The 25,144-nt window shown below is 44.0% G+C and overlaps 1 protein-coding gene across 4 annotated transcripts; it reads right to left on the minus strand.

Annotated features, from left to right (window-relative positions):
• Positions 1–829: 829 nt before the first annotated feature.
• LOC125446885 (inhibitory synaptic factor 1-like) lies at positions 830–22,422 on the minus strand. Of its 4 annotated transcripts, none has more exons than XR_007246479.2 (4): positions 21,717–22,422; positions 20,413–21,170; positions 17,416–18,323; positions 830–3,368 (listed from the first exon to the last, which is right to left on the minus strand). XR_007246479.2 is itself a non-coding variant. In XM_059640120.1 (3 exons), the coding sequence occupies exons 2-3, from the start codon at positions 20,566–20,568 to the stop codon at positions 17,553–17,555; spliced, it is 927 nt and encodes a 308-aa protein (XP_059496103.1). In that variant the 5' UTR covers positions 20,569–20,765; positions 21,717–22,422; the 3' UTR covers positions 16,597–17,552. The 4 variants fall into 4 exon arrangements, 2 of the variants coding, with proteins under 2 accessions (XP_059496103.1, XP_048376821.1); XR_007246478.2 differs by lacking the exon at positions 830–3,368 and adding an exon at positions 16,597–17,050; XM_059640120.1 differs by lacking the exon at positions 830–3,368 and having other exon boundaries at positions 16,597–18,323; positions 20,413–20,765.
• Positions 22,423–25,144: the final 2,722 nt, after the last annotated feature.

The following is a 25,144-nucleotide window of genomic DNA, read 5'->3' on the forward strand; positions in this document are numbered from 1 at the left end:
AGTCAAAGCATTGGTTTAGAGGTTAGAGGTGGTGACAGACTTGGGGAGGAACGCACACCCATGGAGGGATTTTTAAGAAAAGGACAAGAATTTAAAAACTATTACTTCTGCAGACTTGGAGACATTCTTCAGTCAGTGAATGCAGGGTGACCCATTAGGTTACAGCCAGCGCAGAGTTACAGGAGAACATTAAACTTCAATGAGTAGGAATGTAGATTGACCATTCCACTCCTCAAACTATTTGGTTTTCATAGAATCCGTACTGTGCGGGAGGAGGCCATTTATCCCATCAGGTCTGCACTGACCCTCCAAAGTGTATCTCACCCAAACCCACATCCTTTCCCATAACTTCACATCTACCCTGGCAAACCTATCTAGCCTGCACACCCCTGCACACTCTGGGCAATTTAGCACGGCCAATCCAGCTAACCTGCGGACTGTGGGATGAAACCGGAGTGCCTGGAGGAAACCAACACAGAAATGGGGAGAGCATGCGACCTCCACGCAGTCACCAGAGGGTGCAATCAAGCTTGGATCCCTGGTACCAAAGGCAGCAGTAGCTGCTCCATTTTGGAATGAGTTCATTTTCCAGGGGGTGGATTTTATGGGAGGCCGACCATTATTCATATTATCAAGGGTTCAATTCAGAGAGATCGTAAGAACAGCAGATGCTGGAGTCTGAGATAACAGTGTGGACCTTGAGGAACACAGCAGGCCAGGCTGCATCAGAGGAGCTGGAAAGTTGAGGTTTCTGAAGAAGGGTCCCAACCCGAAAAGTAAACTTTCCTGCTCCTCCATGCTGCCTGGCCTGCTGTGTTCTTCCAGCTCCACATTGTGTTATCTCAGACTCCAGCATCAACAGTTCTTACGATCTGTGATAGCTCCTCAGCACAAGGATGACACTTGATCATAGCAAGAATCTCTGTGTGGAGTGTTTTAACGTGCAGAGGACATGAAACATAGAACATTACAGCGCAGTACAGTCCCTTCGGCCGTCGACGTTGCACCGACCTGTGAAACCAAACTGAAGCCCATCTAACCTACACTATTCCATTATCATCCATATGTTTATCCAATTACCATTTAAATGCCCTTAAACTTGGCGTGTCTACTACTGTTGCAGGCAGGGCATTCCACGCCCTTACTACTCTCTGAGAAAAGAACCCACCTCTGACATCTGTCCTATATCTATCACACCTCAATTTAAAGCTATGCCCCCTCGTGCTAGCCATCTTCATCCGAGGAAAAAGGCTCTCACTGTCCACCCTATCTCATCCTCTGATCATCTTGTATGTCACTATTAGGTCACCTCTTCACCTTTTTCTAACGAAAACAGCCTCAAGTCCCTCAGCCTTTCCTCACAAGACCTTCCCTCTATCCCAGGCAACATTCTGGTAAATCTCCTCTGCACCCTTTCCAAAGCTTCCACATCCTTCCTATAATGCAGTGACCAGAACTGTACATAATACTCCAACTGCGGCCGCACCAGAATTTTGTACAGCTGCAACATGACCTCATGGCTCCGAAATACAATCCCTTTACCAATAAAACTAACACACCGTACGCCTTCTTAACAACCGTATTAACCTGGGTGGCAACATTCAGGGACAAACATCAGTTTTCCTGCTCTTCTGATGCTGCCTGCGGCACTGCTGTGTTTTGTGCTGACCACCAGATTCTCCTCCTCGCCATGCCAGTATGAGAATAATTCACAGACTACCAATCAACCTGTGTGCTCACATTGTGGTGTACTTTCAAGTAACCTACAAGTCCTGAGGTGGGACTTGAATCTGGAGTTTCTGAGTCCAGCATTCGTGATACGACCCATTGCGCCACAAGGCTCTGTCGATGTAGATACAGTAACACAGGTGGAAACGGATGTTCTTGGTCCTGCAGAGAGGTAACTTTAGTCTTCTCATTGTTTAGTTGAAGAAAATGTCTAATTATCTGTATAAGTTCAGGCAGAGTAACAAATGGGGGCAGTGCAGAGATCAGGTGAGAGATTGGTGACAGCTGTCATTAATGTGCATTCAACAAGGCAAAATTTAGAAGCAGAACATTTAGTAGGATCTGCCGATGCTGGAGAATCTAATATAACAAGGTGTTGAGCTGGATGAACACAGCAGGCCAAGCAGCATCATAGGAGCAGGAAAGCTAACTTTTCAGGCCTAGACCCTTCTTCAGAAATTGGGGAGGGGAAGGGGATTCTGCAATAAATAGGGAGAGAGGAGGAGCAGATAGAAGATGGATAAAGGAGAAGATAGGTGGAGAGGAGACAGACAGGTCAAAGAGGTGGGGTTGGAGCCAGTAAAGGTGAGTGTAGGTGGGGAGTTAGGGATGGGAGAAGTCAGCCCAGGGAGGACAGACAGGTCAAGGAAGCAGATTGAGGCTGGCAGACAGAAGATGGGGGTAGGGCTTGAGGTGGGAGGGGGGATAGGTGGGAGGAAGGACAGGTTAGGGAGGCGGGGACAAGCTGGTCTGGTTTTGGGATGTGGTCAGGGGAGGGGAGATTTTGAAGCTTGTGAAGTCCACATTGATACTACTGGTCTGCAGGGTTCCCAAGTGAACCATAAGACGCTGTTCCTGCAACTTTCCGGTAGCACTGCAGGAGGCCTGGGGAGTGCTTTGTGGAACACTTACGCTCGGTTCCCGATAAACCTCAGCACCTCCCAGTCACTCCCCCTCCCACTCCTTGGACGACATGTCCATCCTGGACCTTTCCACGCCCAACTCCTATACTACCGATTAACAATGAGTTTGTTGCCATATCAGATGTTCCTCTATATTACTGGCAATCCCCAGACTGAGGTCAGACTCCATTCCTGAGTCGACTTGTATGCAACACAGAACACAATGTGGGACAATATAAAGCAGTCGTTTCTAAGTACAGGAAATGTTCATATGTCAAATTTTTAACATTACGTGCCTGTATGGAATAGTGTTCATCAGTTCGAGTGTTCACAACATTCATAAACTGGGGATCCCCTGTATATATAAGTTGCTATTTGTCCACTTCTCTTCGGCCTTTCTGCTCGCTGACCCATGCTTGTTTCCTGAATCAGCAGTTTGCAGGCACACAGGCAGAAAATCCCAGTGATGAGCAGCTTCTGCACGGTTAATAGGAAAAATGCTGCACAGCTACCAGGGATCTAGGACTGGGCTTCAGCACCATTCACTGTAGCCTCAGTGTGGCTCTCTCTGCTTGTGAGAAGAGTCTGAATAGGCAAGAAAATAGTCATCATCCAAGGATATTTTAATCCTTTTCATTCTCCAGTTGCCCATAGGTTCATCCACACCTTTAGATTTTGGCTTCCCTTAAGATTGAGGAGATGAGGATTCAAATCCTCCTTCACATGTATGTACTGCATCTGCAATTGCCAAAAGAAGAGGATACATGATAAGCTACTTTATGCAAACATGTTATTTCATTGCCAATACATCTCAAACTCATTAACTGGTACAAAACCAGAAGGTGCTGGAACTCAGCAGGTCTGGCAGCGTCTGTGAAGAAAAAGTCAGAATTAACGTTTTGGGTCTGGTGGTTCCACAGAGGAAGGGTCACCGGTAATGACAATACTCACCACAACGGACCAGACAGTATAAATTTGAAATGGAGTAGAATAACATCACTTCATCAAAGGCTCCTCTGATGACGTCACCCAGCATGGTGACGAAACGTCTGAATGAGCACAAGCCAGCTCGGTGGGCAAGTCAACAACTTCACTTCTGCTTTTGCTCCTGATTTGAAGCATCCGCAATTCTTTTGGTTTTTGCATGGTTAACTGGTGCTGCTTTTTTCTGTCATTATCACATTGCCGTTTGCAGGAGCTTACTGTGAGCAAGTTGGTTCTGACGTTTTATCCATTAAAACTGCGACTGTCTTTCAAACAAAGGTCATTGGCTATAAAGTGCTTTTAGAAACCTGGTGATTGTGAGAAGTGCTATATAAATGCAGTATTTTCCTCATTATCAAAACAGGACAGCAGGGATGGGGAGGGTTTGTCTTATGGAGAGACCATAATGACTCACAACTCAACTGGGTTCACAACATAAACACAGAGGCTATGAAAGGATGTCAAAGACTAGGAATGCTGCAGCGAGTAACTCACATCTTGACTCACTGAAGCCCCTCCACCATCGACAAGGAATAAGTCAGGAGGGTGATGGAATACCCCCCACTTGCCTGGATGAGTGTAGCCCCAACAGCACTCAAGAAGCTTGACAAAGCAGCCCGCTTGTTTGACACATCCACAAGCATTCACACCCTCTCCCACTGATGTTCAGTAGCAACAGTGTGTACTATCTACAAAATGCACTGCAGAAATTCACCAAAGATTCAAAGCCATGGCCAATACCATCCAGAAGGACAAGGGGAGCAGACACACAGGAACAGCAGCACCTACAAACTGCTCTCCAAGCCACCCACCATCCTGATTTGGAAATATATCGCTGTTCCTTCGCTGTTTGGGTCAAAATCCTGGAATTCCCTCCCTCAGGGCATTGTTGATCAATCTACAGTACATGGGCTACAGAGGTACGAGAAGGCTGCTCACCATCACCTTCTCAAGGGGGCAACTAGGGATGGGCAATAAATGTGGGGCCCAGCCAGCGATAGTCACATCCCATGGACTAATAATGAAACACTACCTGCCTGACCCTGCTGTCCCTGAACCTGAGACCCCTGACTGTGAGGATACCCAGCCAATCAGGTGACTCCAACCTAGGTATTACTGCCTCGGTTATGACCACCACTAGTGTGGCGGCTGATGAGCTGGTCCACTGGGATGGTATTTTTCTGTATGAGTCAGCGGGCCTTAGTGATCTGCTACTGTCTTGAAATGGATGGCAGCCCCGGAAGAGCATCTTAACTGCCTGTTTAACAGATAGAAATAAGCCACCCTGGGTACCACTGCCAGGCAGAGCAGGTAGGAGGTGCTAGCTGACCAATGTGAGCAAGGTAGACAGCTCCGTGAGGTTCTTCTCTCAAACTGCTTTGGTCTGGGGGAGCAGGAGCTCTTTGATCTTTGGGATCGGCCCCCTCGGGTATGCCAATCCACACTATCTTTCCCTGTCTACTGTGACACACTGTCAGAAGTCTGGCTTGGGCCCAGTGCTGGTCAATCCACATTCTCACCCAAAAAAATACATGCAGTCAATCCGCGTATGTGATTGGGAGGCTCTGCATATTTTTCTGCACCTTTGAAATCAGCAGCCTCTCCAGATTCCCAGCCTTGCCTTGCCATAAGACCCCACGACTGGCAACTCCGCTCTCCTGTTAACAGAAAGAAAAGGACTTTACACTTATATAGCACCTTTCGTGGCCACCAGCGATCTCAAAACACTTTACAGCCAACAGACTTCATTTGGAAAACAGATAATGGATGTAACCCAACATCCAATTTTTCCCACAGCAAGCTCCTGCCAACAATAATGTGATATGAGCAAGGTGATCTATTTTTTGTGATGCAGATTGTATGAATACATATCGGCTGGGATTCCCTCACTTTTAATTGCAATGGAGCCATGGATCTTTTAGATACACTTAAACAAGTGAAAGGGAACCTCATTTAGCAGGCAGTACTTCCAACAATATATCACTCTGTCAATACTGCGTTGCAGTCTCAGCCTTGAGTTTTGTGCTCAATCCTTGAGGCGGAGCAAGAATCTGGAAGGTTGCAATGCACAGGCAGGAGTAATACCAACGGAGCTAAAGCTGTCACTGAGGTCCCAATACACACCATGGACTGGTGAGGTCCTAACTTACTCGCTTCAACAAGAGATAAACCAGGCTATATATTGAAGGCTCCAGGGTTGAGTAACTAAAATTATGGGGATAAATCATATCTAGCAAAACTGGAATCAATGGGATTCAGGGGGCAAACTCTCTGGTGGTTAGAGCCACACCTGATAGATAGGAAGATGGTCGTGGTTGTTTGAGGTCAGTCACCTCAGTTCCAGGACATCTCTGCAGGAATTCCTCAGGGTAGCATCCTAGGCCCAGCAATCTTCAGCTGCTTCATCAATGACCTTCCCTCCATCATATGATCAGCAGTGGGGGCATTCACCGATGATTGCATAATGTTCAGCATCATTTGCGACTCCTCAGCTACTGAAACAGTCTGTGTCCAAATACAAGATCTGGGCAACATCCAGGCTTGGGCTGAGAAGAGGCAAATAACATTTGCCGCACACAAATGTCAAGTTATGACCATCACCAACAAGAGGCAATCTAACCAACTGCCCTTGACATTAAATCGTGTAACTGTCACTGAATCCCCCACTATCAACATCCTGGGAGTTATCATTGATGAGTAACTCAAGTGGACTCACCACTTAAATGCAGTGACTACAAGAGTGTGGCAGAAGCTGGGAATACTGCGGTGAGTAACTCACCCCCTCCAAAAAAGACCCCCCTCCAAAAAAAAAAGCTTAAGGACATTGTGTGAATTTCTTGCAATGTTACTTTGGTAAGTTGTTTAAAACAACTGGATAATTACTCATGTGATCATGGGAACCGCAGATGCTGGAGAATCCAAGATAACAAAGTGTGAAGCTGGATGAACACAGCAGGCCAAGCAGCATCTCAGGAGCACAACAGCTGATGTTTTGGACCTAGACCCTTCATGAGAGAGGGGGATGGGGAGAGGGTTCTGGAATAAATAGGGAGAGAGGGGGAGGCAGGCCAAAGATGGACAGAAAAGAAGATAGGTGGAGAGGAGAGTATAGGTGGGGAGGTAGGGAGGGGATAGGTCAGTCCAGGGAAGGCGGACTGGTCAAGGAGGTGGGTTGAGGTAGTAGGTAGGAAATGGAGGTGCGGCTTGAGGTGGGAGGAAGGGATGGGTGAGAGGAATAACAGGTTAGGGAGGCAGAGATAGGCTGGGCTGGTTTTGGGAAGTAGTGGGGGGAGGGGACGAGATGGGCTGGTTTTGTGATTCAGTGGGGGGAGGGGAAGAACTGGACTAGGACGCAGTGGAGGAAGGGAGATTTTGAAGCTGGTGAAGTCCACATTGATACCATTGGGCTGCAGGGTTCCCAAGCAGAATATGAGTTGCTGTTCTTGCAACCTTCGGGTGGCATCATTGTGGCACTGCAGGAGGCCCATGATGGACATGTCATCTGAGGAATTGAGGGGGAGTTAAAATGGTTCGCGACTGGGAAGTGCAGTTGTTTGTTGCGAACCAAGCGGAGGTGTTCTGCAAAGCGGTCCCCATGCCTCCGCTTGGTTTCCCCAATGTAGAGGAAGCCACACCGGGTACAATGTATACAGTATACTACATTGGCAGATGTGCAGGTGAACATCTGCTTAATATGGAAGGTCATCTTGTGGCCTGGGATGGGGTGAGGGACGAGGTGTGGGGGCAAGTGTAGCACTTCCTCCAGTTGCAGGGCAAGGTGCCGGGTGTGGTGGGGTTGGAGGGGAGTGTGGAGCGGACAAGGGAGTCGTGGAGAGAGTGGTCTCTCCGGAAGGCAGACAAGGGTGGGGATGGAAAAATGTCTTCGGTGGTGGGGTCGGATTGTAGATGGCGGAAGTTTCGGAGGATGATGTGTTGTATCCGGAGGTTGGTGGGGTGGTATGTGAGAACAAGGGGGGTCCTCTTGGGGCAGTTGTGGCGGGGGCGGGGTGTGAGGGATGTGTTGCGGGAAATGCGGGAGATGCGGTCAAGGGCGTTATCGACCACTGCGGGGGACAAGTTGCGGTCCTTGAAGAACGTGGACAGCTCAGATGTGCAGGATTGGAATGCCTCATCCTGGGTGCAGATGCAGCAGAGGCGGAGGAATTGGGAATAGAGGATGGAATTTTTGCAGGAGGGTGGGTGGGAGGAGGTGTATTCTAGGTAGCTGTGGGAGTCAGTGGGCTTGAAATGGACATCAGTTTTTAGCTGGTTACCTGAGATGAAGACTGAGAGGTCTAGGAAGGTGAGGTAGGTGTTGGAGATGGCCCAGGTAAACTTGAGGTTGAGGTGGAAGGTGTTGGTGAAGTGGATGAACTGTTCGAGCTCCTCTGGGGAGCAAGAGGCGGCGCCGATACAGTCATCAATGTAACGGAGGAAGAGGTGGGGTTTGGGGCCTGTGTAGGTGCGTAACCTACAAAGAGCTCGGGCCCATGCGGGTACCCGTGGCCACCCCCTTTGTCTGTAGGAAGTGGGAGGAATCGAAAGAGAAGTTGTTGAGGGTGAGGACGAGTTCGGCTAGGCGGATGAAGGCGTCGGTGGAGGGGGATTGGTCGGGCCTGCGGGACAGGAAGAAGCGGAGGGCCCTGAGGCCATCTGCTTGAGGAATACAGGTGTATAGGGACTGGACGTCCATGGTGAAAATGAGGTGTTGGGGGCCAGGGAATTGAAAGTTACTCTGTTGCAATAGTAGAAGGGTATTTCCAACTATTTTTGTTCAATGCCCATTTGCCTAGCTGACACCGGTCATTTCAGGGTCTTCAATCTTAATTTTCAGCAGAAAGACCTTAGCTGGTATTTTAGTCTGGCAGGGGTTGCTGACAGGAATGGGTGCTAAACTGTACAACAAGATGCACTGAGGTATGAATACTGTAAGCAAGACAGCAGAATGCTGCAATAATTTTAAATACCTTGGGGTTCATAGAACCAAACACATGGGGGCAGCCATTAGTCTCGGCAACAGCGTTACTTGAGTCCAAACATATCGGTCACCTCTCATCCATTCAGGGAGACATTCAGTTTCATTAACTTCTACATAACCCAATATTGGCTTTTGTATAACAGGCAGCTGATGTGATAATGTTCGTTTAGAGCTATGAATTTCTAACCTATGGTACTAGGCTGTCTCAATGAGTAACAGGAAAGTTAACAAGAATTGATAGCCAGAAGGGTAAGGCTTGCATTAAGGCACTTTCATGCCTCTATCAGTTTATAACAACCAGTTTGCGATGAATGCAAATTGATTAATAATATATTTGATCGCCAGATCATTTCTCGTTATCATTCAACCATGGAAAATTCCATCAAAGTGCCATTTTAATTCCAGACTAATAACCATTCACTTAGTAACCCCTCAACCTAAATGATTAAAGGTAAATATTTCATATTATGGCAAGCCAACGAGCCTTCCTGCAGAACAGAATGCTTTATAATTCTTTGAATTGATACTCTGGAGAGACTAGCAAAGCCATATTGGACAAAGCTTTCCCTGACCTTTAAGAATGAATTACAGGCTTACAATTGCTTTATATTATACGGCAGAGACTTAAAAGTATGACATTATTGATAACTGATAATATTAGCAGATTGTGAGAATCTACAGTAATATGTCATGGCAGAATAATCAAAACCTTCAACAGCAGGGTAAATCAAACATAACAGGTCATTTCTGTCATCAATCAAAGCTCCTTTCTGGTCTCCTCATTTGAAGAAGGCTATAAATGCAGAAGAGGCAGTTCAAAGATGCTTCACTCAATGCATACATAGGGCAAAGATTCTGTAGAAAGGGTGAAGGGGTTGGGCCTTAGATTCTAACAAAGCACGACAGGATGGATTCTCTGATGATGTTTCCCCTCGTAGCAGAAATTTTAACAGGGGGCACAGTTTAAGAAGAGATCTTGATTTAAGATGGAAAATTTCTCTCTCAGATAGATGTCACTCTGCATAATTCTCTTTGCCACTTCCAGTTGGGTCACTGAATTCATACAAGTCTGAATGGGAGACATTTTTGATGGACCAGGGAGTTTAGGATTATGGGAAGATGGGGGCGGAGTGGAGGACACACAGGATAGCAGACAATCAGATCAGCCATGATCTTACTGAATGGCAGAATGGGCTTGATAGGCTGAATGGTCAACTTTTACCTAAGCCCTATGTTCTTCAATAAGTAACACTCCTCTATCCGAGTTAGAAATCTGTGAATTCAAGTTCTGCTCTGGGCTAATGCCGTCGCAAGTATTGAGGTTTGGATGAGGTGTTATCTAACAGGACCATCTACCCTCCCAGTTAAACATAAACATATCCCATGATATTATTTGAAGAAGACCACGAGAGCTCTGTACAGTTTCCAATCAATATTTATCTAACAAATATCAACACAGAAGATTTTAGAATCTTTTTACATCTGTGAGAGCTTTCTATTCAAATATTCAAGATCACTTATAACTCTTGGAATATTGATGACACTCCAAACATACATTATTAGCTGCCACATGCTCTGGAATGTCATGAAGATGAGTAATATTTGGATATTCCACAGTGTTACTTTAGTAAGGACAGTGTAAAGCTGCTTAAAACATATGTGTTAGTTCCTCACCTAAAATAATTAAGGGGAATCTCAAGTTTTCAGACTTCTAAACCTGTTGTATCTTTCTATAGTGCTAAGCTTACAAGCAATTAAAGCGTAACGATGCATAATTTCCTTTTGGGTCACATTTATCACATTATAACATCCACTGGCAGTGTCCAGCACGATATGGTCAATACACCAGCAGGATAAAACATAATCACATTGATATTATAGCATTAGGAATTGTTTTTAATGGTGCCTGCTTTGACAGCACCTTCCAAATATACAATGTCTTTCACTTGAAAGCACACAGGAGGTAGATACCACCACACATGCATGTTTCTCTTCAAGTCACTCACCATTGTGACTTGGAACCATATCACCATTCCTTCACAGCTTCTGGGTCAAAATCCTGGAAGTTGCTTCCAATAGCACTGTTGATGCACTTAGTTGACCTAAGAGTCATAGAGATGTACAGCACAGAAACAGACTTTTCAATCCAACTTGTCCATACTGGCCAAAGATCCTAAATTAATCTAGTCCCACTTGCTAGCATTTGGTCCATATCCCTCTAAAGTCTTCCCATTCACAAACCCATCCAGATGCCTTTTAAATGTCATAATTGTATCAGCCTCTGCCAGCTCATTTCATACACGCACCACTCGCTGTGTGGAAATGTTACCCCATAGCTTCCTTTTAAATCTTTCCCCTCTCGCCTTAAACCTATTCCCTCTAATTTTGGACTCCCCTACCCTGGTGAAAAGATCTTGACTATACATCCTATCCATGCCCCTCATCTTTTAATAAACCTCTATAAGGTCACCCTTAGACTCCAATGCTCCAGGGAAAATAGCCCCAGCTTATTCAGCCTCTCCCTATAGCTTAGATCCTCCAACCCCGGCAATTTCCTCGTAAATCTTTTCTGAAGCCTTTCAAGTTTCACATCTTGCCTATATCAGACAGACCATAATGAATGCAGTATTCCAAAGTGGCCTGACCACTGTCCTACACTTCTGCAACATGGCATCCCGACTTGTATAGATTACTGCGGTTTAAGAAGGCAGTTCAACACCACCTTCTGAAGGGTGAATAGAGATGGGCCATAAATGTTGTTCCAGTCAATGATGCTCATATCCAATAAGGAAACATTTTCTAGCACTGCCAAATCACCAACTTCTGTTTATACATTTGTCAACTCATCGACTTTCCAAACCATTAGATCAAAAATAATTGTTGATAGAATTCTTAAAAGTATTAATATTAGGGCATTAAATTGTTTCAAAAAGGCTTAATTTAGGAGTGGATATTATACTTAGAAATTACTCACCTGCACAAACATATGTTTATTCAGTTGAATGAGTCTTTCACTATGTTAAATACAATGCAAAACATAAGGTAATTACTTAATGTTTAATAAAGGCACAGTGAGTTTATCACAGTGATGTCTGCTGTATTAAACATGAAGCAGAATTAGGGGCAAAAACAATAAATGCAACATCAGCAACGATCTTGAATTCTCATTTCTGAATCTAATTTCCCAACCTGAAACGTTGACTCTCCTGCTCCTCTGATGCTCCATGACCTGCTGTATTCCTCCAGCTCCACACTGAACAGACTCTGACTCCACAATCTGCAGTCCTTGCTATCTCTGCTCATATGGATAGTTGATTGGTTTGCAATTTAATAACAAGTTCATCTGTATCATAGATGAGAGCATAGCTTTCTGAATAACCAGTGATGTCACTGCCTTCCACACATCAGGAAGCTGGACGATGAAGTAAGAGACAGAACAAATTATACTCACCCAAATCTTGTCAGGAGTTAAACTGGCCTCAACTTCCAGCTTGAAAATCTTTTGCCACATTGCTTACAGAGAAACCGAGTTGATTTCAGTGCATCAAGGCAACAGGCACCTCAATGAAAGGCAGGATCCAAACATTATATTTCTGCACAGTTAAGGGGATTGAGGAAGGAAGAGTTGGAGAAGGAAAGTAAATTGTGTATAATAGAGGTAATAGAAAGAGGGAAAGAAAAGGGTTAAGGCAAGGAAGGCAGGAAGGGAAAATAAATTACATTTCTTTATGTGTTTTAAATCTGGAAGAATTTACTGCATGCAAGAATGAGACTCAATTGCTCAAATTGGGCATTAGAGATTGATTAGCATTTCTTTAACTGCTTGGTCAAAAGGGTGTTTAAACTGCTCCGTTATGAGTGCTAACTTTCTGCAGCAAGTTTCATGGTCAATTAATATGGAAATTTAGCAAAAATCCTAAAATATAATGAGGATGTCGAGGGCAGGATGCCATTAGTAAAATGAATGGTTCGGTGGCATAAATCGGGTGACAGGTTCTGGCCATTTATAACTGGCAGCATTTCTTCTAACCTCCTGAACTTGTTGGGCAATTTGCACATTAAATAGAGTGTGCATCGTTCATGCACTATTATTTTTCCAAAGAGCTTTGGTTAAATTGTCTGGCAACAAACACCACACTAAGATTGTTGGATTGATCTACATCGTAACCGTGAGCCCCACATCCACTGCCTAAACTATCTAATTAAAGCTATTAAGACCACTACAAGACCATAAGACATAGGAGTAGAAGTATGCCATTCAGCCCATCCTACTCTGCCATTCAATGAGATTGTAGTTGGTGTGATCATCCTCTACTCCTCATTACTGCCTTTTCCACAAAACCCGTGATTCCATTACTGTTTAAAAATCTGTTATCTCAAGCTCTTTGATAGGGGCTGAAGAAGACTTTCAAAGTACTTATTAAACCCTAATCCAAGAAAGTTTGAATCCAGTACTGTATTCCCAATACAAATCAACAAAGGATAGACCAATAACTCTTCGCAATATTTTAAGAGTGACATACCTGCAGGTAGCTTGTTCTCCAGTGTTTTACAGAAGCCAAGGTAATGTGAGTTATGTCCAGGTACCAATTGGAAATCAGTAAGAAAATTAATCACTAGTATTTTTAACCACATTTTTAACCAATTCAGTGAAGTCATTGTGAATCACTATTGCTGAAGAAGTTCAGTATTAGAACTACTGATGTTTTTGATGCACAGTAATAATATGGATGTAGAGTTGCAGGGCACAATGGTTAAATTTGCAATTACAAAACCTTTGAGTGCAAGAAGCAGTAAGAAATGACAAGACACTTCAAGAAGACATTGGCAGGCTGTTGCAATAAGCAATTGTAAGAATGTGTGAAGGAAAAAAGGTGGGAGAAGAGTGAGAGTAGGACCACACCTTGGAATTGCAGCTCTAAGCTCAATGGACTAAGCACAGAATACCGACAGTGTGGAAGAAGGTCATTCAGCCCATTGGGTCACCAACCCTCTGAACAGCATCCCACTCTATAACCCTGCATTTCCCACAGCTAATTCACCTAGCTTGCATATCCCCAGGCACTATGAGCCAATCCACCTAACCTGCACATATCTGGGCCGTGGGAGGAAGCCCACACAGACACTGAGAGGATGTGTAGACTCCGCATAGTCACCTCAGGGTGAAATCAAACCCAGGTTTCTGGCAGGCAGCATTGCTAACCACTGAGCCACCGTGCCATTGTATCTCTAAGTCATGTCAAGTTATAGTTCTACTGCTGACACTACTATCTCACTATCATTTATGTCTAAGGCAGTAGTCCAGTGTTTTAATTAGTTCCAATTTCCTTATTTCAAAAATGGACCATACTTCAAGTGAAGGAGCTTGAAAGCTATTAGCAGGCCAATCAAGTGTGATTTTGCTTTTATCATGCTACGGTTAGTCAGTGTGGAAAGTGGACACAACTGTATATCACATCACCCTGCCATCTGTTAAAATGGGAAATATATCAGGTCTGGACTGACAAATAAAGCTTTAAGTCTATGTACTTGCTGGTATCTCTCAGTCTTCCTTTGTCTCTGCATTGTGCTCCTGACAGCTGAATACAGGGAACCCAGAACAAGATTTTTACATAGAAATCCCACTTCAATGGCGTCACAATGACATAAACTGGGCCAGTTGCCACAGTTTCTGCTGAGTAAAACTGATTTCTGTAAATTGTCCACAAAATATTCCCTGAAGCAGCAGTTTTAAAAATCATAAAACGCAAAGCAAGCAAGTGATGAGAGATATCAATAAGTGTACAGATGTCACGTAAATGCAGACCTAAATGAAACTCAAATTGAATTACATTCCACCTTTAGGAATGACTTGGCATTTTGTCAGATTCTTATGAAACACTATATCTTACACCTGAAACACTTGTGTATCTGATCACTGGCACAATTTTACAATCGAAGATATTTGGACAATTTAATTCAAATACACTATTACAAAATTTCTGACTGCTTGGTAAAACAAGCCTACAACTATTGGCGGTAGTTAACATCTTTCTCAAGAAGAAAATTCACCAACTTTACATTTAATGTTGCAAACCTCAAAGTGAATTTGACACTGTTCCAACATGAGATGTTGGTATTACACAGATCCTGTCATTGATGCTATAATCAATTTACAGCCAGCCATTAACTTCCCCAATTGCTCATAATTGGTATCAGCAAATCTATTGCTTCATTTGTTAATGCCTAAAAGATGTTGCTGAAGCTTTTTGCCTTCATTTGTCAGGACAAACACAAGAATGCCAAATTTCACAACAATTTATACTAAGAGAGAGAAAAGAGTGATGATTATGTGGAAAGTGACAAAAGATATCTTCTTTCAGTGAGTTCAGTGCTGTTAAACCACATTGACATTTGCATGTTTAAAATGTATATTTCTGAAACGCACCTTTACACAGGCCACTTTGCTTTCTACCCACTTAGCATAAAAAAATCTTCCTGATTTCTAAAAATGTATATGTATACAATACAAATGGTGCTGATCGGGCATTCTGGTCTTAAAGAGACAGAGCAGGCTATCATTTCCCTAACAATACAATACTGTACATTACAAGGTACGTGTTTGTGTCCATAAACAAGATGTTGCCTGACTTACTTCAAGAATAAAAATAGTCAGAGAAAATCAGCAGGTCTGGCAATAGCTGTGGACAGAAAGCAGAGTCAACATTTCGAGCCCAGCGGCACTTCTTCGGAACTGGTTGTTGCAAGGGGATATAAACTTTTCCCAGCTACAATTAGTTCTGAAGAAACATTGGCTCTGATCTCTCTCCTCAGTTGCTGCTGGATCTACTGAGTTTCTCCAGTTATTTCTGTTTCTGTTTCAGATTTCCAGCCTATGCAGTTGTTTATTTTTTTACTGCAAGATTATGCCTTATAGTCACAGAGATGTACAGCACGGGAACAGACCCTTCGGTCCAACTCATCCATGCCGACCAGATATGCTTTATTAATCTAGTCCCATATCCCTCTAAACCCTTCCTATTCATAGATAACAAGGTGTAGAGTTTAATGAACACAGCAGGCCAAGCAGCTTCAGAGGAGCAGGAAAGATGATGTTTCGGGCCTAAATCCTTCTTCAGAAAGACCCTTTATTTCTGAAGAAGGGTCTAGAACCAAATCAGCTTTCCTGCTCCTCTGATGCTGCTTAGCCCGCTGTGTTCATCCAGCTCTACACCTTGTTATCCCAGATTCTCCAGCATCAGCAGTTCCTACTATCTCCTTCCTCGTCATATATCCATTTCAGATGCATTTTAAAAGTTGTAACCGTACCAGCCTTCACCACTTTGTCTGGCAGCTCATTCCATACATGCACCACCCTCTGCATGAAAAAGTTGCACCTTAGATCCCTTTTAAATCTTTCTCCTCTCGTCTTAAACCTATGCCCTCTAGTTTTGGACTCCTGAAGCCTGGGGAAAAGACCTTGGCTATTCACCCTATGCATGTCCTGAATGATTCTGCAAACCTCTGTAAGGTTACCCCTCAGCCTCTGACACTCCAGCCTATTCAGCTTCTCCCTACAGTTCGAGCCCTCCAAATCCTGTTAACATCCCTGCAAACCTTTTCCGAAGCCCCTGAGGTTTCAAAACATCTTTCCTATAAAGGGAGGCAAGAACTGAACGCAGCATTTCAATAGTAGCCTAACTAATGACCTACACAGCCACAACACCGCCTCACAATTCTATACTTAATGCACAGACCAATAAAACCAAGAGTACAAAACGCTTTCTTCACTATCCTGTCAAACTGAGAGTCTAGCTTCGAAGAACCATTAACCCGCTTTAGTATAAGTACCTGTTACTAATGCATATTTCAGTTGCTGGGAAACTATTATTTTCAAGCATCTTATTCTTTCTGCTCTTATATTAATCATCATTTGTTGCGTGACAATTTTTTTCATGGTCAGCTGAGTTAGATATTGCATACATCCTATACTTTTTCTTTAAATTAACCTTGAAACTCAAGATATTTTAGATAAAGTCGACACTAATTTATTGCATCAAATGAATCAATGTTCTGCATCAAACAAACCATACATATAACTTACAAATCAAACATGTAAACTTTTTTCTTCCAAGCAGACTGCTTCACAGTGTCTTTCAAAAGAAAAATCTTGTCGGAACAAAATGCTCTGTCTTGATTTAAATCACTGCTCTGTCCTTTATCTGATACCTAAAGTGATAACATTACAGACTGTCATAGCATTCAATGGGTTCAACAGCCTGCTGAATATTATGGAAGCATTTTATGCACATTTTTTAAAAAAAGTCATAAAATTCAGATTTTTCAGTTCATTCAAATAATGGAATTAATTAGTGGACAGCACATGGTTTTAATTTCCCCCATTCATTGTGGTTCCATCTGGTGTCACTTAATGTGGATGTTGGGTCATCTGAAATGGCATAATGTTTCAGCAAAATGCCTGAAAGGATGGAGAACAGGTATCAGCAGCTGCAACTCTTCATTTCTTTTAGAAAATAAAGAACAAACCAATTAAATTGGGGCAGACTTAATTGCTCTAGAAATTAATAAAGTATGGAATGAAAACCATTATCAACCGTAGGACATTGCCAGGAAAGCAGAGCACAAAGACAAAAAGGCATGTTTGGAAGCACGCTCTATTTACAGGCACAGTACTCAGGCAAGATTAAATTCTGCGACTTAAGACAAAAAATAAAAGCCTCCTACAATCTTGAAGGTACCAGGTAAAATAAAGCTAAAAAAAAGTAGATTCTTAAAGTGCATTTTTATGCAATTAGTCAATGGGTGCAAAATTTTGGAATCTACCTTTTCTGTAAAACGATATTTTTTTTCTTAATATATTCTATTGAAAATCCCTGAGCCTCATGATGCCAATAGGTAGTCAAGCAGTATCCCATCTAGGGTGGGGTGGGGTGGGGAAGATGGGGCAGAGGATGTGGTGGCTACTTTGGCCCCTCTCTCTTTGAGTTCTGTTGTGTCTTAGAGGACCCATATGACAGGAGTGTCTGAGTGCTTTTGTGGGACACAGTTTGTGTGCTGTTATTCCTCATGGTTGTTTTCCTGGCAGAAGGATTGCCTTTGGCTGGCACGGCGGATGGCGGGCAGTGATGACGAGGTTTGGAGGCAGAGGGCGAGGACGATGCTTTGGGCGCAACGCTGCCGGCCTGCTCGTGGCTCTCGCTTGAACCGGCACCAGGACTCGCTGTAGGGGCCACGGTTGTCTCCGTCTCTGGCTCCTCATTCTCATCATCGTCGTCACAGCACAACGCATGGTACAGAACCTTATCGCTGAAACGCACCCGCTCCCTGGTGCCAGAGGTCCTCAGGAGGGCCTTGTGACTGGGGGCACTGCTAATGGTGTCCTCGCTGGAGGTGTCAGGAGCACAGCCCTCAGGCCCATTGGGGATCAATCCTCCGTTCAACATCCTGTAGTCCACCTCGGATGGGGTGTGTGGGAGCTCCTTGTCGTCACTTCCTGCCTCCACTTTACTCGTCTCTCCTGGAAGCTCCAGGAAGGAGCAGAATTCCCAACTGTCCGACAAGATGTCAGGAGTCAGGAATCCGAGTTGCCCGTAGTCGGAAAAGGGCCCACATCTGTCGTGGTTTCTTGTAGTGTCACTGCTGGAGGTGCTACTCATTGTGGCGATTGTCCAGTCATCTGGCTCCATCTCAAAATCAAAATCGGAAGTCAGCTTGTCGATCTGTTTTACTACCTACAGTGGGGAGAGACAAGCAGCTTGGAAAGTAATCAAGAAATCAAACGTTCGAAGCACTAATATTTTTGGGGGGAACAAAATACTTGCATGGATTGGACAGCAATCAAATGAATGCCAAAAATTAAACAATCCTACTATGACAATAATCCCTGTCTGATTGTTCCTGTCTGTTTCTCTCATGTCTCCACCTCTCCCTCCCTCTTCATCTTCCTCTCTGTCTCTCCCACCACACCCTTCCTTCTCCCAGTCTATCTCTCCCTCTCTGTCTCTCCCACCACACCCTTCCTTCTCCCAGTCTATCTCTCCCTCTCTGGCTCTCCCACCACACCCTTCCTTCTCCCAGTCTATCTCTCCCTCTCTGGCTCTTCCTGTTTCTCCCTATCTAGTTCTCCCTTTGTATCCCTCCCTCTGTTTCTCTCTATTTTCCCATTCTATCTCTCCGTCTGTTTCTCCCTCCATCTGTTTCTCCCTATTTTCCCACTCTATCTCTCCCTGTCTGTTTCTCTCGCTCTATTTCCCTAATTGTTTCTCTGTCTATCCCACACTGTTTCTCTCCCGATTTCTCCCTCTGTTTTTCTCCCACACTACTCCTCGCTGTCCATCACTCTCCCACCAGCAATCTTTGTCACTAATGGCAACTGGTTCAAAACAAGGAGCTGTACAGTATATTTTTTTGACGAGACTTCAACAGGCAAATTTCAGTCAATCGGGATTAATTTAGGACTGGGGGGCATTTGCAAATGCATCCAGGCACGGTTAGAAACGGCTAGGAGACTGGGTGACCAGAAATCCGCTCTCCGGTCCTTGGATTGACTGAGATAAATCGTATAACAACAAACACTTGATTAAAGCAAACGCCACGAGTCTCCTGCGACAGATATATATAAAAAAGCTACGAAATAAAATCCAGAAATAGAAAATGCAAACATTAAGAGGCAGCAGGTGAAACATTGTGTTGCATTGCGATAGTTACCAAGCGGTTTGAGATTAAATGTAGGTCATTAGTTATTACGTGGGGAGCAAGTGGCTTCGAAGGACAGATCATAGCTAGGAATGTGCTTCTGGGCGAGGCTGCTGTTTGAGAATATTTGGCCAACATTTGCAGGGTGTTGTCAGACCGGTGGAGGGAGAGGTGTACAGAACTGGCAAGGAATTTGCTGTCCAGCTCCTTCTACCCGGAATCTGCACAAGCAACGTCGAAGAGGTACGCACAATCCAGTACGAAGCTTACAACTTTACCCTCCACTGTTCTTCAGTAGGCAGCAGTGCGGTGGGATGGACGAAGTTTGAACAGTTCAACTTGTTGTGGGGGCGGGGGGACAGTGATCGCTTTCCTTTGCAAATCTCAACTCGGTCTACGTCCAGATCCTTATGGTACACGTTTGCAATGTTAAAACTGCGTCATATGCGTTTCTAAAACAAAATAACAGCAGCCTCTGTGAGAATGCAAATGATTAAAATAAATGCAAGGAAGAGAGGACGACTTCCTTCAATACCGAACGGGGGAAGATCTGGGAGTTAGTCACAATGAATGTTAAAATTGCTTGGCATCTCCTAAAACTGTGCCTCTGTGAGAATGCAAATAGCTAAAAATAAATGTGCCGAAGTGGGGCACGGGTTTTCTTGAATTCCAAACAGGGGACAGGCTGGGAGTCAAGATACATGTTCAAACTGCATTGCATGGTATTAGAACTACAAACAGCCTCTCGGAGAATGCAAAGAATCAAAATAAACGCAAGAAAGAGATCACGATTTTCTTGAATACCAAATTGGGGACTGTCTGAGAGTTAGTCACAACAAATGCTGAAATTGTGGCATATTTTAAAACTAAAAGCAGCCTCTGTGAGAACGCAAAATGGTTAAAATAAACACAAAAGGGGGCACGATTTTCTTGTACGCAAAACTCGGGACGGGTCATAATCGATGTTAAGATTGCACGGGCTTCAGTAAAATTAAGAGCAGCTTCTGAGAGAATGCAAAGCGTTAAAATAAATGCGGGGGGGGGGAGACGATTTTCTTGAATTCCAAACAGGGAACGTCTGGGAGCTGTTCAAAAGAGACAGAGAGAGAACAAAACCAGCCTTACCTCCTTCAGCTCCTTCGCCACTTCTTTCAGCTCCTGGAGGATAACTTCGAGCTGGTCGATGACCATTTTCATGCGGTTCCGGATCAGCTCCTTGGCCGGGGTCTGCGCTGCTGCCTTGTCACTGAAGTGCCTGGGAGAACTGTCTCTGGTTGACATTATTCAGAGAGCTGGCAAACGGCGGTTCTCGCCACCCATGCTCCTGACCGCTTCCCTGGTCGATTCTCCGCGGAACTGGCCGTGGCTGACACAGGGGAAGAGGATCCACCATCTTCACACCAACGCCAGGAGCAAAACCTTGCCCAGGGATCTCTCTCTATCTTGTATTTACATGGCACAAACCTGGATGGTGGTGACTGGATTGTGGGTTGGGATTGGATTGTTAAGGAGAGAGAGAAAGGAGGGAAATCACAAGTTTGCACCGATTTTGTTGCTTTCTCTTTGCACAGTCACTCAAAACATTCACTCGAAGAGGTCCAGTTTTCTCTCTTTCCGCAGATGTTTGCTAGCCTCTGCTGAATTTCTCTAGCGCCTCTCCTCTGCTTTCTGTTCTGTTTCAGGTTTCCAGCATCCGCAGTTCTCTCTGTTTATGCCCCCCCGCCCCGTATGTGTGTGTCTTTATTTACAAGGTGCCCCTTCCCGAGCTTGAAGCTTGCTGTTCATCTGCAAGGACAGCCCCGGAAAACTTTGCTCCTTGCAATCGGTGCTGAGGCTCGAATCTGACATCCTGGCTGGTTCGACGTCTCTGTCTCTTGGCTGCCCTAGGTCCAAAAAGAACAAACCCTTCCTTTAATATTTATCCTCCTCGTAACACTGGTCCACATCCACCTTCCCACACCCACCCCCAGCCAGTCCCAATCACCCTTGAGGAGAGAGGAAGGGAGGTATTTTTTTTAAAAAAAGATTACATTCATCAAACAAGTATCCGAAATGTACAGGGGACATACAATCCTAACTTTCCAGGCAAGGAGATGGTAAATTCACTTTCAATAGCGGAGTGCGAGCAGACCAGAGTGAGCTAAAAGCGTTCTAAAAGCAAGCCCTCCCCATCTCTCAATTTATGTTTTATTTTTGATTTAAAAAAGGAAAAAAATCAAATTAATTGTCAAACGTCTGCTGATTTGAACCAGAAGAATGAGCAGAGACACTCATTTCTAATGGGGAGGAATTGTGCAATCACTGTTAAATATTTGAATGCAATATTAAAAATGCATACAGTGTTTCAGTACAGAATCCAGCATCTGCAGTAATCTGCTCCTAGTAGGTTTTTCTCTCTCTCTCTCTTTCAATATCTTAAGCGTGCTTACCTCGGTCCATTTTTCTTTTTACCCAGCTCTTTGGAATTCCCGATCAGGAGCAGAAAAGACAGACGTGGTCATTGCGGATTTGCTTTATTGCAGCCCGTCTTCAAGCTGTTCCAAAAAAAAACGCCGCCGCCGTTTCATCGGCCTGGCTCCCCCGTTGCTATCTGCGTCAGATTACTCACAGCAACTCGAGCTGATTAAATCCGTTTGCAAGGCACGACCCTCCAGGAGAGGGGAAAAAAAGGGACGCTTCACCGTCGCCAAATTACGTTGCATTTGGAAAATAAACTCCAATAATTTATATCATACCACTACACCTAGTGCCTGCCTGACCCAGGACTGAGCAGTTATATCGCGTGGACTGCTCTTTGACTGCCAACGCAATGTTCAAGGCAACAGCTTACACAGAGGAACCGAGAAAATTAAATAATTTTTTTTCTTAAAATTAAGAACACGACAGGTTTTTCAAATTGCATTCGGGAAACTTCACAGCTACCCAACTGATTTGGTGTTTATAGAGTTACAACTTTTTAAAAATGTTTTGCAATAGATTCACCCCCATCCCAACACGTATCCTAATTCATTTCAATAAACAGGAGGGCCCTGTCACACTGGAGACTCTCATTGTTACTGTTTCATTTAGAACCTCTTCCGTCAGTGCAGTCAAATGCACAGAATCAATGAGAACCCTTTCCTATCTGGTCGTCGTTTCTTTGGTGTCTCAGCGATTTCGCTCTCACATCGACCACTAGAGGGACTGACGCCTTGTCTTTAAGACGTAAAGCGCCTGGTTCCTGCATGGCCAGCTTCTGCTGGGAGACCGGCTCTGAAAGAAGGCTGGCAGTTTGGGTTACAGTGAAATAACAGACCCTTTATCCTGTCGCTGAGAAGCTGCGCTATTTTTCCCAACTGGAACTACTTCAGCAAGGTGACAAAGAGCTCAAGAACGCTCCTACATACCCCAAATAGATCCCTTTACATTTTTTGAGAAAGCAGGCCAGATTTGCCATCTCAACCTAAAGATGAGTAGAGGAGTTTGATTATCATGTTGAAGTTTTACAGGAGATTGGTGAGGCCTCTCCTGGAGTACTGTGTGCAGTTCTGGTCGCCCTGATACAAGAAGGATATTAGTCATGTAGAGAGAGTTCAGAAGAGATTTACCAGGATGTTACCGGGTATGGAAGTTATAAAGGGAGGCTGGATAGGCTGGGACATTTTTTTTGCTGGAGTGTAGGAAGCTGTGAGGTGGCCTTATAGAGGTTTATAAAATTATGAAAGGTACAGGTTGGGTTAATGGTATGTGTCTTTTACCTATCAGGGATTTCAAGACTTGGGGGCACATTTTTAAGGTGAGAGGAGGGAGATTTAGAAAAGACATGAGGGGCAATTTTTTTACACAGAGTGGTTCACACATGGAATGGACTTCCTGAGGAAGTGGTGCGTGTGGGTACAGCTACAATGTTTAAAAGACATTTGGATAAGTACATGAATAGGAAAGATTGCCAGGAGCAGGCACGAGGGAGGGGCTAGTTTATGTTTGGATTACATTCGGCATAGACTGGTTGGACTAAAGTGTTCTGTTTCTGTGCAGTTAGTTTCTATGTGATCTGATTGTGTTGCACTTCCTCAGTAGTGCCTTGGAGTGCCAGACCCAATGTGTAATGTGGCAGTGTATTTGACTACAGCTGTAGCTAGTAAAATTTCCCTTTTGTACATTCTGCAAAAAAGTGCTGGAGAAACCCAGCAGAGCAGGCAGCATCTGTGGATAGAAACAAAGTGAATCTTAAGGATCTGATGTAACTTTTCCAGGGCTAAAGCAGCAAGAAAGATGCTGGTGTTATCCTTTTGAAATGCAAAAAGGAGGGATAGTGGAACAAAAGGGAGGGTGAGAGGCTAGGAGAAGATGGGGATCAAAGATTGTATAGAACAAGACACAAGGGTTTGTGGACTAAGAAGGAAGCATAGGTCTCGTGTAAATGCAAACTAAACATCAGCTGTGATAAAAAAAATGTAAACAAGATGCAGTCACCGGGTTCGGAGCAAAACAGAAGACACGGTTCATGGCCTGAAGTTGTTGAACTTAATAAAAACAGAAAGAATTGTGGATGCTAGAAATCAGACACAAAAATAGAAATAGTAGGAAAACCTCAGCAGGCCTGGCAGAATCTGTGGAGAGAAATCAGCGTTAACATTTCAGGCCCGGTGACACTTCCTCTGAACTGAGCTTTTCCAGCAATTTCTCTTTTTGTTTGTTGAACTTAGTGTTGAGTACTGAAGGCTACAAGGTGTCTATTTGGAAAATGAGGTGTTGTTACTCCACCTGGTGCTGAGCTCCAATGCATCAACTGAAATTCCCTTCCTAATGGCATAGTGGTTCTCCCTACAGCAAATGGACTGCATCACTTCAAGAAGGCAGTCCCCCACCACCCTCTCAAGGGCAACTATGGACAGGTCATCAATGCTGGCCCAGCCAGTGAGTCTTTAAAAACAGCACAGCTGAAGTTGAACAGAAATGTGAGCATGAGAGCAACTGACGAGAAGATTGCTTGCTGACTGAGCATGACATATCAGATTAAATAGCCAAATTTAGGCTTAAATCAAGGAACCTTCTGACTCAGAGGCAAGCATTCAACGAACCCAGGCATGCTAGGGTGACAATTTGATCTGCATTGCTCGAAGCAGCGACAAACTGAAACCTTTATATAACACACCCTGAATGTATTTATCCATCAATATCCTGAAAGTTGTGGCTATGGTATGCACTTCCTTCAGCATCACATTTCAAAAAACCTGTTTCACATCTGTAATTTCACTTTTTCATTTTGTTGATAATCCTTTTATTGTTATAAAACTGCATAATCTTTCACTCACTGAACAATGATATGAGAAATCTACCTGTAACACTGATGAAGAGCCATCTAGACTCAAAACATTAGCTTGCTGTCTCTCCATAAATGCTGCCTAGCCCTCCTGTGTGATTTTCAGCATTTTTTGTGTTCAGTACAGATTCCAGCATCTGCAGCAATTTGCTCCTACATTTTAAAAATTGTTTTGGATATTGCATGCACATTCTGTGCCATACATATACTATTGGATGTACGTTTCTGTGTCTTGTTTATTTTAAGAAAACTTGCCAATATAATGGAACAATTCAGGAACACAAGACTTCTGAGCCAGAATATCTGCAGCCTGTTAATTGATTTGACCCCGTGTGAACAGCAGTTTCAGTTCATCACATTAAAAGGGCATATGCCTGTAATTTTACTCAACAATAACAATTTATGTAATGCTTTACACCCAGGGCTAGAAATTCTCATGGCATCACAATTGAGCAGCTACAGTGGCTCATACTTAATCCCATTAACTACAACTGAATTGACTATTGGAACCTGAGTACAATGCACAGTTATTCTGATTCAACTCCATTCTGT

The sequence above is a fragment of the Stegostoma tigrinum genome, chromosome 36, assembly GCF_030684315.1.
Source record: "Stegostoma tigrinum isolate sSteTig4 chromosome 36, sSteTig4.hap1, whole genome shotgun sequence".
In the NCBI taxonomy this organism is placed as follows: domain Eukaryota; kingdom Metazoa; phylum Chordata; class Chondrichthyes; order Orectolobiformes; family Stegostomatidae; genus Stegostoma; species Stegostoma tigrinum.

What these genes read in the sequence shown, in the direction of transcription:
- LOC125446885 (XM_059640120.1), bottom strand. Translation starts at nt 20,568, where the DNA reads ATGTCAACCAGAGACAGTTCTCCCAGGCACTTCAGTGACAAGGCAGCA. An exon ending in TGGCGAAGGAGCTGAAGGAG is followed by an intron (nt 18,324 to 20,412) that starts GTAAGGCTGGTT and finishes TCCCCACTGTAG; the next exon opens with GTAGTAAAACAGATCGACAA.